General features: G+C 42.9%; 1 protein-coding gene across 1 annotated transcript in view; it reads right to left on the bottom strand.

Moving 5' to 3' along the window:
• Positions 1 to 12,382, bottom strand: part of SLC35B4 (solute carrier family 35 member B4) — a 45,906-nt gene extending 33,524 nt beyond the window's left edge. The window contains exons 1-2 of the mRNA XM_084896601.1: positions 12,044 to 12,382; positions 852 to 965 (exon numbers count right to left, since the gene is read on the bottom strand). Coding sequence (XP_084752727.1) covers positions 852 to 965; positions 12,044 to 12,120 — 191 coding nt within the window. The 5' untranslated portion in view covers positions 12,121 to 12,382. The remainder of the gene's footprint in view (positions 1 to 851; positions 966 to 12,043) is intronic.
• Positions 12,383 to 17,078: the final 4,696 nt, after the last annotated feature.

Genomic DNA, 17,078 nt, shown 5'->3' with positions numbered 1-17,078 from the left:
CCACACAGCCTTCTGTTCAGTCATTTGATCATCCCTCACTAACCCCCCTGACAGCCTACTGTTTGGTCATCCATCAGGTTGTTTGGTTGTGACGGTCCCTGGCTTTTTATATATTAGGACAGACTCCTGGAGTTTCACAACATATTAAATTTAGAAAATGAATATAAACTCTACTATATCTTTGATACAAATCTTATAATTGGATGTCTCATATTCCTTTTGCATAAGTACCAGAAAAACTCTTAATTTTTAAAAATATTTATCTATCGTTAAAAGTATTACAGATGTCCTGTTTGTGTTTTTTTGTTTTCCCCATTGACTCCCTCCAACTGGTACCCATCTCTCCCAGGTTTTCACCACCCCTATTGCCTGTGTTCTTGGGTAATACATATAGGGTTATGCATATAAGTTCCCGTTAATCCTCCCCTCCCACCCCATAACCTTCCCCTTTCAGCCTGTTGCATGCTTTGCCTCTGAATCTATTTTATTCATCAGTTTATTTTGATCATTAGATCCCACAAATCAGTGAGATAATTTGATACTTATCTTTCTCTGACTGGCTTATTTAGATTAGCATAATACTCTTCAGGTTCATGCCCACTATTGCAAATGGTGAGTTGTGTTTGTTTGTTTTACAACTGTGTAGCATTCCATTGTGTAAAGGTATCACAGCTTTTTTATCCACTCATTCACTGATGGGCACTTGGGCTGTTTCCAAATCTTAGCTACTGTAAATTGCACTGCTATGAACAAATGGGTAGATATAGTCTTTCCGACTGGTGTTTCTGGATTCTTAGGAGATGTTATTTTAAAAGACAAAGAAAGTCTAAAAGATACTTCAGTGTACATACCTTATTGGGATAGCTGGCTGCTTCCTCCCAAAATTGACTTCAAAGAGGAAGCCTTCCACAGCAATAAAGAAAAATTGTGCAAATGTCACAATGTTCCCACATCCTGGATGCTTCCTGCATAGTGGGGGACAAAAAGAAAAAGGCACAAAAAACTGAGATAAAGGCACTATGACTTGTTATATTGACAGTTCAGAGTAACAGGGAGATAGATTTCCATCACCCACTGTCCTCTCAGTTCCCATGTCCCACGGATCACATACATTTAGCAATATACCTCACAGAGAAGAATGCCAAGCCTTATTTCACTCCTCTGTAGGTACAGCAGGCCATCAGGAAGGACCACTCTGATACACGCTCCCTGGAACTATGACACAACCTTCCTGGTAAACTGTAGGAACTGGACGGTGAGATGTTCTTTTTGAGATCTTCATTTAACCAAGAGGACTTTATTCAGGATCCTAGTCAGCCTACGCAGCGTATGCTCAGGTCTCCTAGAAATGTCCATATATCCTCCTGACCAGGAATCTTCAAGACTACTGTCAACCAGACCCATACCCGGGGACATTGCCTTAGCTCCCTCACAGGGGCAAAAACTGGTTCTCAGGGTATGGAAAGCTTATTATTTTGTAATGATAGAGCACAGATATATGTACAGCACATAAACCCATATATAGTGTGTCTGGGGGTGGATGACTAGGGAAAAAAACGTCTAAAAAGGGGTTTTAGATGGGGGTAGGAGGAGGGGTAAGAAGCAATAATGAAAAGAATGAGGGCTATAGTCTATAGTCTACACTGCTATAGTCTACTATTCTCCACAACCGTTAACACAAATATATCAGGCACTCAATGAATGCTTATGAAATTCCATCGAAGCTCTTCGGTGATCTACGTAGGGGATGGGGAATCTTTCATGGTGACTTAGGGAAAGTGTAACAAGAGGAGAATTCTTTCTGGCATCCCTCCTGCGGCACTCTGAAAAGGAGTTACCAAAACCGTTTGTGGTTTTCTTGAGCTTGTCCTCCATGAGGCTCTGCTCAGTCACTGGAGGAAGGTCACAGTGAGCAGCTCGCTGCCTTTGTTTTCCTGAACTTCCCGGATACCCATACTATCCATATCCCCACATTACAAAACTCAGCCTTCGTATCCTGCACCTTCACCCAACACATTTACCCACGGCTAATGAATAGAGGAATGTAATTATATTACTAAGTATTAATACAATGCTACTTATTTATTTATTTATTTATTATTGATATTTAATTTTTTTTTTTTAATTTTTTTTACAGAGGGGAAGGGAGAGGAATAGAGAGTTAGAAACATTGATGAGAGAGAAACACCAATCAGCTGCCTCCTGCACACCTCCCACTGGGGTTGTGCCTGCAACCAAGGTACATGCCCTTGACAGGAATCAAACCTGGGACCTTTCGGTCTGCAGGCTGACGCTCTATCCACTGAGCTAAACCAGTCAGGGCACAATGCTATTTATTAAAATAAACTCCATCCTCTGTTAGTGGTTTTATTTTTTTTTAAGTATATTTTATTGATTTTTTACAGAGAGGAAGAGAAAGGAATAGAGTTAGAAACATCAATCAGCTGCCTCTTGCACACCCCCAATGGAGATGTGCCGCAACCAAGGTACATGCCCTTGACCAGAGTCGAACCTGGGACCTTTCAGTCCACAGGCCGATGCTCCATCCACTGAGCCAAACAGGTTTTGGCTGTTAGTGGTTTTAATATTAAGTAGCAGTAACAAGTACATAAATTCCAAAATACACGCATCAGGCATAAAAATAAACAGCTCCGAGCACAGGCCTTTCCTGTCCGGAGCTACGCTTACACCTGAGGCGGAACTGTTGCTACTCTTTAGGCTCCACTGCCTATAAAAACTACTGCTATATATTCAGTTCAGTGATTTCTTTTAGCCCCTCTTCTGTTCCAGGGACAGGGCTAAAGGTTGCAGGAACCCATAAATAATCATGTAAGGCATGCACCTCATTGAAGGAGCAATTAAAGCCATTGCCCTCACTGTGAGTGTAGAGGAGAAGGAACCTGAGCTCTAGACAGCTCTTGGCACAGTCTACACACCTCGCTGCTCTGCTCGTTACAGCCAGGTGCCCTGGGAGCGTCCCCTCCCGGCTCCGAGTGGATTGGCCTGGGGTAGGGTCCTGCACTGTTGAAAGCTTCCCACTTGAGTCTCAAGTGCAAAGGCCGAGAACCCTAAGGTAGGTCTGGGGGAAAGGCCGGGAGGGGTGAGGGTGGGCGTTAAGAGGCACAGGTGATCTTTATGTGCTGACACAGGGTTGAGAATTACTGCGCTCCAGCGGCTAAAAATTCACAGTGAGGTGCAAGAGGCAGCTGTCATCACCCTGAGGCATGGAAGTTGATTGCATCTAGTTTCCTTATCTTTCAAATGGGAACAGTATGTGTGCCTAGCCCACTGGTTTTATTGCAGAGCAAATAAGCCAGTCCCTTAAACACACTTCCCACTTCCTCTGCCAAGCAGGGAAAAAGGCAGAGGAGGACTCTAGGATGCCAAAATGTCACATCTTGCATACCAGAAGGTCTTCAATTGAATATAGTGACCTTTTAAAATTTATTTATATTGACCGTTTTTTTCTCACCTATAAATCAAAAGGGACATGCTTTTAACCTTGTCCTGAGGATGTGATGAAAAAAATATATATAACATGCCAAACCCAAGATTTAGCCTGAGGGCTCAAGAAACTCCCTTGCTTTCCCTCCCATTTCTCTTTGCAAAAACTTAGGCCAATTCAACTAAAGAACAATTAGGGAATAAATTGATGAACAGAAACAGACCTGGAGACAGAGAAGCAGCTGTCAAACCTCAGAGGGAAGGTAGGGGAGGGTGGGGGCAAAGGGCAGAGATCAACCAAAGGACTTGTGCGCATGCATATAAGCCTAACCAGTGGTCATGGACAACAGGGGAGGGCATACGTGGAAAGGGGTTTGGGATGGGAATGGGGGGATGAGGACAATTATGTGATACCATAATCAATAAAGGAATTAAAAAAAAAAATTAGGGAGCACCTACTGTGCATAAAGTTAGGGGCTAGCTGCCAGGAAACGCCCATGTGAATGAGATCCCTGCCCCGGATGACAGGATGAAGGAGTAGGAGAGAGTAAGGACTCAGTGCCACAGAGGGATGGCTAGAGGAAGGTGCCCCCACGCTCCGGGCAGTGTCTGGCCTTCACTCAGGCACCTGAATGAATGTGGGGATGCCTCACTTTAAGCAACAACGACCTAGATTTAGGAATTCTCTGAGAAATCCCATACCCATCAGGAGTCACTTCCTATTGGCCCCTTGACAACCCTAATCTCCGTTCTCTATTTCCATAGGGTTGTTAAATGTCCCTGCTGCACTCACATGATTCCATTAAAAAAAAAAAAAAAAAAATGATGCCGAAACCGGTTTGGCTCAGTGGTAGAGCGTCGGCCTGCGGACTGATAGGTCCCAGGTTTGATTCCAGTCAGGGGCATGTACGTTGGTTGCGGGCACATCTCCGGTAGGGGGTGTGCAAGAGGCAGCTGGTCGGTGTTTCTCTCTCATCGACATTTCTAGCTCTCTATCTCTCTCCCTTCCTCTCTGTAAAAAATCAATAAAAGTATATTAAAAAAGAAAAGAAAAGAAAGTTTAACAGAAGGGCAACTCCTCCAGGCAGGGTTGCCTCTTCTTAAAAAAAAAAAAAAATGAGCTGACAGAGCTTTTTAGGAACATTATCTATACTGTTGTGTAGATACCAATTATTTATTTTAACTTAAATAATTCATTAAAAACTTAAGAGCGTTTTCCCTAAATCGCTTGTTTTGTTGAAATTCATTTATAATTTATAAATATGATTTATAATCATAACTGAAAACAATTTCTTTGACTTTGAAGTTTCTTTGGCAAGAATCAATTTTTCATTTCATTTTAATTTTTTATATAATTTTTTTTTAAATCCTCACCAGAGCTGAAACCGGTTTGGCTCAGTGGATAGAGCATCCGCCTGCGGACTGAAAGGTCCCAGGTTCAATTCCGGTCAAGGGCATGTACCTTGGTTGCGGGCACATCCCCAGTATGGGGTGTGCAGGAGGCAGCTGATGATGATTCTCTCACATCAATGTTTCCAACTCTCTATCCCTCTCTCTTCCTCTCTGTAAAAAAATCAATAAAATATATAGTATTTTTAAAAATCCTCACCAGAGGATATACTTTTATCAATTTTAGAAAGAGACATACACATGAGAGAGAAACATCTATTGGTTGCCTCTCCCCTGACTGGGGATCGAACCCACAACCTGGGTATGTGTCTGACCAGGACTTGGATCCACAACCCTTCAGTGCATGGAACAACACTCCTACCAACCAAGCTGTACTGGCCAGGACAAATTTTTGGTTTTTTTAAAAGGCAACTTTGAAGAGAAAGAATTGGACATATATTTCATGCCTTTTGCTATCTCATATTCTAGATTTAGGAAACGATTCTATCTGATTCAGTACTAGGCACTTGATTGGAATAAAATGGGAGAAAGAAAATGTTTCAGATTGTAAACGTGTAAGACACACAATACCTTGCCTAATCAGTTAGCTGATGCCTATCCCCTGTCATTCACATCTGCTCTTTGCACTGCATTGTGGCCTGGATTTCATCTTAGATCCTAAATATAGATATAAGCATCAGAAACAAAAACCTAAATTTGTTTTCTAATTTGGGAAAAGTGATTTAAAATGTTCGCTTCTCCCTGCAATTCACTTAAGTATTTCCATTTTTCTACTTGCCACTTATGACGGCACCCAGTGGTTCCAAGGAAGCCATATAAAACGCACAGTTCCTGCTCTATGAGGATTTATGAGCTGCGATGTCCCAAGACAGAGTCACAAATTCCGAGAAGGCCAAAACTAGAAAGAACTGTAAAGACCATCCAGTCCAACCAGCTCTTATTTTATTATAACATGAGAAGTGGTGAGTTGCCCAAGCAAATCAGGAAAAAGCTGCTATTCATCTGCTGTCCCATTCATTTAAGCCATAAATGTACTCCTCTCCTTATGAAACCCATTGCTGTATGCAAAAATCTAGATTCACCAAAAAGGATAAATGAGCGACGATTTATTTACACATTATTCAAAGCCTTCTAAGGAGAAGCTTCCATAATGCATGAAAACGTTCTGTAAAGTTACATTTATCCACAACCTCTCAGGAACGAACCCATAAAACAAGGCAGACCTGCACTGAAATAGAAGTTGTCAGAGGGGAGGGGAAGCCTGAATGTGTGTCAGGCTTTGCACACGAATCTCCTTCAGATCCGCGTGAGGCAAGTGGCACTATCACCGCCCGCCCCACTTTTACTGTTGAGCAAACAGACTGGGGAGATCAAGAAAGAAATTTAGCTGAGTGCTCATAACTAGTAAGAGGGCCTTCAGCTGCCAGCATAACAGACATCACACCACCTTTCAGAAGATTTGATGTAATGGTATATTCAACACAAATGAGACACTATTATTCTCTGACCTCTATTTGGCTGGCCTGATTTTATCACGTTTTTATATTTTAAAGTCAATTTTCATTTCTTAAGTTGTATTAGTTGAGTCCTTATATATTTTGAAAATTAACCCTTTATTAGATATATCTGTGGCAAATATGCTCTCCCATACAGTGGGCTCCCTTTTCATTTGTTGATGGTTTCTTTTACTGGGCAGAAGCTTTTTATTTTTTTATTTTTTTATTTTTTTTATTTTTTTTTCTGTTTAAATTATTTTTTTTTAAATATATTTTATTGATTTTTTTTTGCCCCCCTTCCTCCCTCCCACACATCCCCTCCCTCCCCAGAGTTTTGTGTCCATTGGTTGCACTTATATGCATGTATACAAGTCCTTCGTTGATCTATTATCTCCCCCAGATCTTCCTCCCCTCCCCACTGTAATTTGACAGTCTACTTGTTGATATACTGTCACTATATCTATCTTATGGATCATCAGTTTATAATGTTCTTTATTATCCACAAATGAGTGAGGTCCTGTGGTGTTTCTCTTTCATTGATTGGCTTGTTTCACTCAGCATGATGTTCTCCAATTCCATCCAGGTTGCTGCAAATGATGAGAAATCCTTCTTTTTTATGGCAGCATAGTATTCCATTGTGTAGATGTACCATAGTTTTTGGATCCAATCATCTGCTGACGGACACTTCGGCTGTTTCCAAATTCTGGCTATTGTAGATTGTGCTGCTATGAACATAGGGGTGCATATATCCTTTCTGATTGGTGTTTCTAGTTTCTTGGGATATATTCCTAGAAGTGGGATTACTGGGTCGAATGGGAGTTCCATTTTCAGTTTTTTGAGGAAACTCCACACTGTTCTCCACAGTGGTTGCACCAGTCTGCACTCCCACCAGCAGTGCACGAGGGTTCCTTTTTCTCCGCAACCTCGCCAACACTTGTCGTTTGTTGATTTGTTGATGTTGGCCATTCTGACAGGTGTGAGATGATACCGCATTGTTGTTTTGATTTGTATCTCTCGGATAATTAGTGACTTTGAGCATGTTTTCATGTGCTTTTTGGCCTTCCTTCTGTCTTCTTTTGAAAATATTCTATTTAGGTCCATTGCCCATTTTTTAATTGGATCATTCATCTTCCTTTTATTTAGTTGTATAAGAAGCTTTTTATTTTGATGTAGTCCCATTTGTTTATTTTTTCCCATGTTTCCCTTGCCTTAAGAGATCTATCAGCAAACATACTGCTATGAGAGGTGTCTTGGATTTTGCTGCCTATGGATTCTTGTGGAATTTTTATGGTTCTATGACTTACATTTAAGTTTTTTTATCCATTTTGAGTTTATTCTTGTGTATGGTGTAAGTTAGTGGCCTAGTTTCATTTTTTTTGCATGTATTTGTCCAATTTTTCCAACACCAATTATTAAAGAGACTGTTACTCTACTGTATGCTCTTGTCTCCTTTGTCAATTATGAATCGAGCATAATGGCTTGGGTCAATCTCTGGGTTCTCTGTTCTGTTCCACTAATCTATATACCTGTTCTTGTGCCGGGACCAGGCTGTTCTGATTAGGTGGCTCTGTAATATAACTTGATATCTGGTACTGTGATCCCTACCACTTTGTTCTTCTTTCTCAAGATTGCTGCCATATAAATTTATATGGTTGGTTCCATATAAATTTCAAAATATTTGTTCTGGATCAGTGAAATATGCCATTGGGATTTTGAAAGAATTGCATTAAATTCATAAATTGCTTACAAACAATCCGATTTAAAAATGGGCAAAGATGCCGAGACCGGTTTGGCTCAATGGATAGAGCGTCGGCTTGGGGACTGAAGGGACCAGGGTTCGATTCCGGTCAAGGGCATGTACCTTGGTTGCGGGCATATCCCCAGTAGGGGGTGTGCAAGAGGCAGCTGATCGATGACTCTCTCTCATCGATGTTTCTAGCTTTCTATCTCTCTCCCTTCCTCTCTGTACAAAATCAATAAAATATATTTTTAAAAAATAATAATAATAAAATAAAATAAAAAATGGGCAAAGACCTAAATAGACACTTCTCCAAAAAGGACATACAGCTGGCTAAGAGACATACGAAAAAATGCTAGTCACTAATCATCAGAGAGATGCAAATTAAAATGAGAATGAGGTATCACCTCACACCTGTCAGAATGGCTATCATTAACAAATCAACAAAGAACAAGTGGTGCTGAGGATGGGAGAAAAAGGGACCCCTAGTACAGTGGTTGGCAAACTCTTTAGTCCACAGAGCCAAATATCAACAGTACAACGATTGAAATTTCTTTGGAGAGCCAAATTTTTTAACCTTAAACCCCTTCTAACGCCACTTCTTTAAAATAGACTCGCCCAGGCCATGGTATTTTGTGGAAGAGCCCTACTCAAGGGGCCAAAGAGCCGCATGTGGCAGTTTGCCGACTATGGCCCTAATACACTGCTGGTGGGAATGCAGACTGGTGCAGCCACTGTGGAAAACAGTATGGAGTTTCCTCAAAAAAATTAAAAATGGAACTGCCATTTGACCCAGTGATCCTACTTTTAGGAATATATCCTAGAAACCCAGAACACCAATCAGAAAGAATTTACGTACCCCTTTGTTATAGCAGCACAATTTACAATAGCTTAAGATCTGGAAAACAGCCCAAGTTAGATGAGCGGATAAAAAAAAAAAAAAGCTTTTTTTTATCCACTCATTACATTTACACCATGGAATACTAATACTATGCAGCAGTAAAAAAGAAAGATTTCTTACCCTTTGAGATAGCATGGAGGGACCTGGAGAGTATGATACTAAGCCAAATAAGCCAGTCAGAGAAAGACAAGCATCACATGATCTCACTCATATGTGGAATCTAATGAACAAAATAAACTGATGAACAAAACAGATCCAGAGGCATAGAAGCATGAACAGACTGACTAATCTCAGAAGGAAGGCTGGGTGGTAGAGGGGGTTAGGGGTGGGAAGAGATTAACCAAAGAACTTCTGTGCATATCTGCATAACCCATGGACACAGACAATAGTGCAGAGGAGGCCTGGAGAGGAAGATAGGGGTGGGGGTCCATGAGGAAAAAAGAGGGACATGTGTAATACTTTCAACTGTAAATTTAAAAAAATAAATAAAAGAACAGAAATCATTAGATTTCTAAAGTAACCTTCCTTTAAAACGTACCAGCTTACAGCAGGATACATTGCTATATCCCTCTCCACCTGCTCTCAAGAAGGACAAATGGCCCTGGCCAGTGTGGCTCAGTTCGTTGGGCCTTCCCCTGTGTGCACCACAAAGCTGCCCGTTGGATTCTAGGTCAAGGCACATGCCCAGGTTTCGGGCTGGATGCCCGGTGGGGAGCATGCAAGAGGCAGCTGATCGATGTTGCACTTTCATATCGATGTTCCTCTCTCTTCCTTTCTCTCTAAAAATCAATAAACTATTCTTTAAAAAAAAAAAAGTTCTTTATCCTTTAAAAAAAAAAAAAAGAATGACAAATGACAGATCTTTATCAACACTGTCTGTATAACAAAATTTCAAGCTCAGTTACTGCAAAAATGAACCCCACCCAGAGTTTACCTTAAATAAACTGGTTGATTCAAAATGACTTTAACCCATGGGATCAGGAAAATAAAAGGCATTTCTAGTGGGCACCACATGAGAAACTGGGTGACCAAAACCGATAACCTGCTCAAGTTCAAAATTAACAGGGAGGTTGAAAAGAGTTATTAGACCAGGAGTTTAGATATCCTAGATTCTGGTCTTGTCTCTGCCACTTACAAGAAGTAAAAGAACATCTGACTTCTTGGGAACTATTCAATTTTCATGAAAACAGATATTCTAATTCTTGACCTATATTGGACACAGATTGTCCTGATGACCCATGGAGATAACGTGTAGACTTGGGAACATGATGGTAGATAGCGCCATAAATAGCGTTTTACAGCAGGAGGAGGAGGTCCAGAGAAGAGAAATGATTTGAATAGCTCACCAAACCAGGATATGACAAAGCCAAGAATGAAGTTCATAATTTTTTAAAAATATATATTCTATTGATTTTTTTAAAGAGAGGAAGGGAGAGGGATAGAGACCTAGAAACATCGATGACAGAAACATCGATCAGCTGCCTCCTGCACACCCCGCACTAGGGATGTGCCCGCAACCAAGGTACATGCCCTTGACCAGAATCAAACCTGGGACCTTTCAGGCCACAGGCCGATACTCTATCCACTGAGCCAAAACGGTTTCAGCTGAAGTTCATAATTTCAAGATTTTCAGTCCTGAGCCTTTTTCAGGACACCTGTTGTTTTTTCTGTAAATTTGCAGCCATTGAACGCTGCACATTATTACTCAACATCATCTGCATGCCATCCTAGTTTCACTTCGGTAAAGCCATTCTTTTTTTTTTTTTTTTTTTTTTTTTTTTAGCTAACATTGCATAAGTTTCAAGTGTGCAACAATGAAATTTGACATCTGTGTGTAATACCTCCTGCTCACCACTGGAAGCTTCCATTTGTCACCCCCATTCTTTTCTTTTCTTTTATTGAATTTATTGGGGTGACTCTGGTTAATATAATAAAACCATACAGGTTTCAAGTGTACAACTCAATAAAAACATCATCTGCACCCTGCGCTCACCACCCAGTATATTTGTTCCCACTTACCTCTTCTTTGCCCACTTCCACCTCCCAAACCCCTCCTAGGATCCCACCTGGCTATCACCATACTGTTGACCCTGCCTATGTGTCATATATATTTATGTTTTTCTTAATCCCTTCACCTTTTTTCACCCAGCCCCCAACTCTCCTTCCCTCTGACAGCTGTCAATCTGTTATGTACCTATGCTTCTGTTTCTATTTTGTTTGTCAAATGATTGCGTTGATTCCATTCCACATACACCTGAGATCAGATGGTATTTCTCTCTCTCTGACTGGCTCATTTGACTTAGCATAATACTCTCCAGGTCCATCTATGCTGTTGCAAAAGGTAAGATTTTCTTTTTTTACAGCCAAGTAGTATTCCATTATATAAATGCACCACAGCTGTTTTTATCCACGCCCCCCAATCTTAAATTCACGAAGTTACGTCCCAAAACACATGCCTCCCAGTTTAAAGACTAATGCCTTAAAGCTGGAAATGCTCTCTTGGGTCCATTAGACGGACCTTATACATAAATAAGAACTGATTCACCTACATCACTGAGAGGTAATGTTTGGGCAAAGTACCCATGGCCATCTCCTCTATAACGGTAACAAACAAATGCTCTGCAGGCACTTTAACACACGTGACTCTTTCTTTGCAGCGTGTACAAAATCAGACTGCATTATTATAAGTCGAAAAGCTTTGGTCCAGTGCTCCAGTCAAACGTGGCATTAATTACTACCCGGTTGGAGAAAAGAGCTAGAGGAACCTTGGGTTCTGCGGCCACAAGATTCTGCCCAGTCACGTGAGAAATTCTCCCGGACTCAATTGCTCAAGTGTGTGAAAAAGGGGTGATGCCAGCAACACCCCGAGTGTTTCCTGCGAGGGATGCTGTGAAACTATTTGCTGGGGCAGCGGACGGAGCCTCCGCAGGATGGAGGAGTGGGCTCTCAGGGTCCCAGGCGGCGCAGGGCCGAACCCGCGGGGCGTGGGGGTGACGCGTGGGGACGCCCCTCCGGCTTCCTCGGTGCAGCCCAGGGAGCCGCGGGGTCACTCACCTGACCAGCAGCTCCAGGAAGATCACGTTACTGCAGCAGCCGGCGAACACCAGGCCCACCGCGAAGAGCGGGCGCATGGTCAGCGCTGGGAAGGGGAGCGAGCGCGCGGAGGAAGCGCCCGCCTAGACCACTACCTCGGCGGCGGCGGCCCAGAACATCGTCCCTTCCCGGAGCGCGGCTCTTCCCCGGCGGCGCCGCCACCAACGCTCCGGGATAGAGGCGCTGTAGTTCACTGCCAGCCCCGGCCCCATTCATTCGAGGGGGCGCTCTGGTCCCAGCCAGACTACATATCCCAGGATGCCGCGCGCCCTTACGTCATGCTGGGACGTGCCCCGCCGCTGCTGGGACCCTCCACTAGAGAGGAGAGAGAGAAGCGAGGTTATCGTCACGCCTCTCGCGATAGGAAGCCGCAGGGTTTGTTGGGAAGTGTAGTTCCCAACCCAGCCGAGGTGGTTTCCGGGGAGTATGCCAAGGGCCCAGGGAGGGGTGCGAGCGTCACTGTCTCAACAAACACAGGGGGCGGCACGAGAGCTGCAGACCGGTGATTGGTCGCTGGCGGCGTTCTAGCATCTGAAACAATTGAGTGAAAGCAAAAATTCCTCTGAACTTACTTTTCTACCTTTAGAAAGGAGCATTGGAATCAGAAAGTGCTGGAATTGAATGTTGGCTCAGCTGCTAATCAGCTCTGCTATCTCAGGTAGCTTCTTCGAGCCTTAGTCTCATTATTGCTAAAAAAAAAACAAACAAAAAAAAAACAAACGGGGGCAATAATGCCCAGTTAGCAATAATGCCAATCTTACCTCTTGTGAGGATTACAAGCTATGATCACTCGGGGATCTTGTTAAAATGTGGATTCTGATCCATTACACCTGCAATTTGCCTTGAGATTCTGCATAGCTAACAAGTTCCCAGGTGCTGCTGATGCTGCCCGTCTGAGGTCCTCACTTAGAAGAGCAGATACCTACAAAACAATGTTTCTGGAGACTTCTCTACCCCACCCCATTGACTTTGGGACCTCCTGCCACCCTACTGTTCCTTTTCTCCTTCCCCTTAGCCTACAGTCATGCTCAAAGTAATTTCTCTTTCTCCTTCACTTTACCAAATATCTTTAAAGACTAATCTATATTCGCAGCCTTTTCTGATCAAAGCAGCCAGATTTTCTAAAATAGTTTCATTTTGAGTTATACTGACCTCTTAATTGTCAAAACCATATACAGCAATTTTTCGAGTACTGTTTCATTTAATGTCTTTTAATTATAATGTTTATAAGATGCCATTACAACTTCTTGCTTGTATCAGCCTAGGGTACTGGTCGGCAAACTGCAGCTTGCAAGCCACATGCGGCTCTTTGGCCCCTTGAGTGAGGCTCTTCCACATAACACCACATGTGGGCGCGCACGTACAGTGTGATTGAAATTTCGTGGCCAATGAGCAGAAGTCGGTTTTCAGCCTGGGCGAATCTATTTTGAAGAAGTGGCATTAGAAGAAGTTTAAGTTTAAAAAATTTGGCTCTCGAAAGAAATGTCAATCATTGTACTGTTGATATTAGGCTCTGTTGACTAATGAGTTTGCTGACCCTGGCCTAGGGCAGCGATTTTCAGCCCACTTGCCACAAGAAGCACACTGGTGTGCTGCAAGAATTTTTAAAATGTGCAACACCTGACTATTTAGTCAGGACACTCACCTCTTTTCCTTCAGATTATAAAATTTAAAAAGTGACAACAGCCAACACAATAGCTGTGTGATGTGAATGAGTCAAAATTATACTTTTTTTCTCAGATTGGCAAATATATATATATTTTTGGTGTGCCACAGAATTTTACCAATTAGCTTGTGTGTGCCATTACATACATTGTTTCATTTAAAGTCACAGTTTCCAAGAACCTATCAATGATGTTAAGTGAGAACGTACCGTACCAGTCTTACTTGGTCTCGCAAATGGCTTTTGACAATGAAAGTCAATGCTCTGACATTCTCTTGTCCTTCTGCTCATAAGACACGAGTCTCCTTTTTCTCTTTCTACTTCTCTGACTTACCTTTTATTCAGTTTTCTTTTAAGGCTTTTCCTTCTTTGTCCACTCGAATTCACCTTTCAGAGTTCTATCATCTGTCCCTTCCTATTTAACCCAAACACAGTCTATTGGTGATCTCATCTCTGCAACTTCAACCATCACCATATGTAACTGTGAACCTACACATACACACATATATGTACAGCCCCAATGTTCCTCATATCTTAAATCAAAGTTTCCAACTGCCTATTTGACATCTTCGACAATGGGATGTCTGAAGAGAAGAACTGTCTGCTCACAAAAGCTTTCTGTGTGTAGCTTTTCAGTTCACAGTTTCTTCCTCTATAGCTCCAGCGCTCCATCCACCCCTAAACCATTCCAGGAACCAGGTTGCATTGTAGTTATCTGTTTTCATGTCAGTCTTCCTCTCCCTCGAGCCCCTTGGTGGACCAGAATCAAGAATAACTAATTCATCTCTAGATCCTTAGCATCATATATGGTGACTGGTATCTAATATGTACAGACACTTTTTGTTGAGTAAATAAATGAGCTTGTCTTCTTATTTGAGTAAAATAATTCACACCTCACAAAGTCAATAAATGTGTAGTATTTTTCAGTCTGATGATTTTTTTTTTTTAATCCAAACATCAAAAAGGCACTGGCGGGAAACAGAACATTACCAGCCTCTCAGAATGCCTTTGTCCCTTCCAGTCACTATCCCCTCTGGGAGTAAGTGCTTTTTGCTTCTAGCACTAGAGATTAGTGTTTCCTGTTTGGGCAGTTTTATATAAATGGAATCATACAGAGTGTTTTCTTTGGTTCCTGCTTTCACTCAGCATTATATTTGTCAGCTCATCTGTGTTGTTACATGTATTTGTAGTTCATTCATTGGCATTGCTGTATAGCACTAACATGAATGTACCTTGTATGAATGCACCTCACTTTATTTGTCACTTCTTCTGGTGATGGAGATTTGGGCTCTTATGAATAATGCCACTAAGAAATTTCTTTGTTAAGTGTCACCCAAGAATATTTTTTCATTGACTTTTAGGGAGATTGGAAGAGAGAGGGGAAGAAAGAGAGTAGCATCAATGTGAGAGAAACACATCAGTTGGTTGCCTCCTATATGAGCCCCTACCAGGGCATGGGCTGGGGAGTAGCCTGCAATCAAAGTACCTGCCCTTGACTGGAATTGAACCTAGGGCCCTTTGGTCCACAGGCCAATACTCTATCCTCTGAGCCAACCCAGCTAGGGCTAAGAAATTTCTTGTACTTGCTTTTTGGTGAACATATCCATGTTGGATATGAGTATTGCAATCAATGACAAGATACTAAAAACAGCCCTGACTGGTTTGGCTCAGTGGATAGAGCATCGACCTGTGGACTGAAGGGTCCCAGGTTCTATTCTGGTCAAGGGCATGTACCTTGGTTGCGGGCACATCCCCAGTAGGGGGCGTGCAGGAGGCAGCTGATCAATGTTTCTCCTTGATGTTTCTAACTATCCCTCTCCCTTCCTCTCTGTAAAAAAAAATAATAAAATATATTTTTTAAAAAGATACTGAAAACAGAAATGACCAGTAATTTGAAGAATATAATAGGAAGAACTATTAACTAGTAGCAGAGGATTCGTTACTATGAGGGGTTAAGAAAGTCCCAAGATTACAGGGAGAGCAGACACAAGGAGCAGCTACTGCCTAGAACTGAGACAGACCTCCCAGGGAAGGAACACATGTGGACAAGGATCTTCTCCCCTTAAAGTGGAGATTCAGCCTGGCTATAGCCCTCTGCTAGCAATGAGGTGCTGACAAACTCTAGGAGAACCTTTGGGGTCCAGCTGGGACACTGGCCACCTTGTCAGAAAGCTGCTGGGGGGCGGAGGGGGGCCTTGTGCTTTCTCTGTAGGAAGCTGGCTGGGGCTCTAGACCCTCCTGGGAACCACCTGTGAGGGTGCTGCTGAGCTGACTCAGGTGAGCACCACAGCAGGTCATCTGTGCTGCAGCAACAGGAAGAGAGGAAACACGCCAGAACCCAGAAGAGAAGCCGCCTCCTGTCCTGCTCCTGCAGCGCGGCTCCCTGACACCACGCCCTGACGGAGGAGGCGTCCACAGGGTCCGGCTCCAGCATCCCAAGCAGGGCCGTGAAGGGTGGATCTGGAGCTGAAAGGCTGCAAACTGGAAGACCCCGGTTGTCAATTTACACGCCAGTTTTGAGGGGTCATTTCAACTTCGGCAGTTTGTTTCTCCATAAAACCAACGTTATGAAGTACAGGCACGGCTTCAGCTCCCAGGCATCTTTGTTCTTTCTCCTCTCCCTGAGCTCCAACGTCTAGCATCTTTGAGTGAATACCACCTTAGACAGCAGCCAGGCTCACCCTGCTTACACCTTCGCACGGGCCCTTTGCTCGTGAGGAGGGACCCATCGCTCTGAGAGTGTTCCTCCTCTTTGCCCCGAGCTGGCGCGGTGAAGGTTTCTTGCTTCTCCTTCTCGCCCCGGAGACATATTTTGAATCGTTTATAAAATCCACCTAGCCAAGCTGCAGACCAAAAAATTCAGTGAGATGACTCCCGTGGGTTACCTCTTAAAAGGGCTCCTCATGTTGACAACCCTACAGAGACCTGTCATTTAAGGTTTGTAAACTTGTTTTCCTTACCGATCACATGAGGGTGGTTTTCTCCTCCCTCTGTCGCATAAACCGTGAAGTGCTTGGAGCTGTGCACAAGGAGGGAACACTCTGAACAGCTGACGGTACTGACAAAGCCAAAGGTGGTTGTTGCTTGTTTCATGGGTCATGTTCAAGCAGCGCCCCAGTCAGTGTACGGATAGGTTTGTAAAATCTAGCTTCTTCAAGGGTGTCATCAAAAGACAGGTTTTCTTTCTTTTTTAAAATATATTTTATTGATTTATTTTTACAGAGAGGAATTGAGAGGGATAGAGTGTTAGAAACATCGATCAGCTGCCTCTTGCACACCCCCTACTGGGGATGGTGCCCGCAACCAAGGTACATGCCCTTGACCGGAATCGAA

The sequence above is a fragment of the Pipistrellus hanaki genome (assembly GCF_964339955.1).
Source record: "Pipistrellus hanaki genome assembly, chromosome: 10".
In the NCBI taxonomy this organism is placed as follows: Eukaryota; Metazoa; Chordata; class Mammalia; order Chiroptera; family Vespertilionidae; genus Pipistrellus; species Pipistrellus hanaki.
The sequence above is the reverse complement of the archived record's forward strand: the minus strand, read 5'-3'. Positions and strand labels throughout refer to the sequence as shown.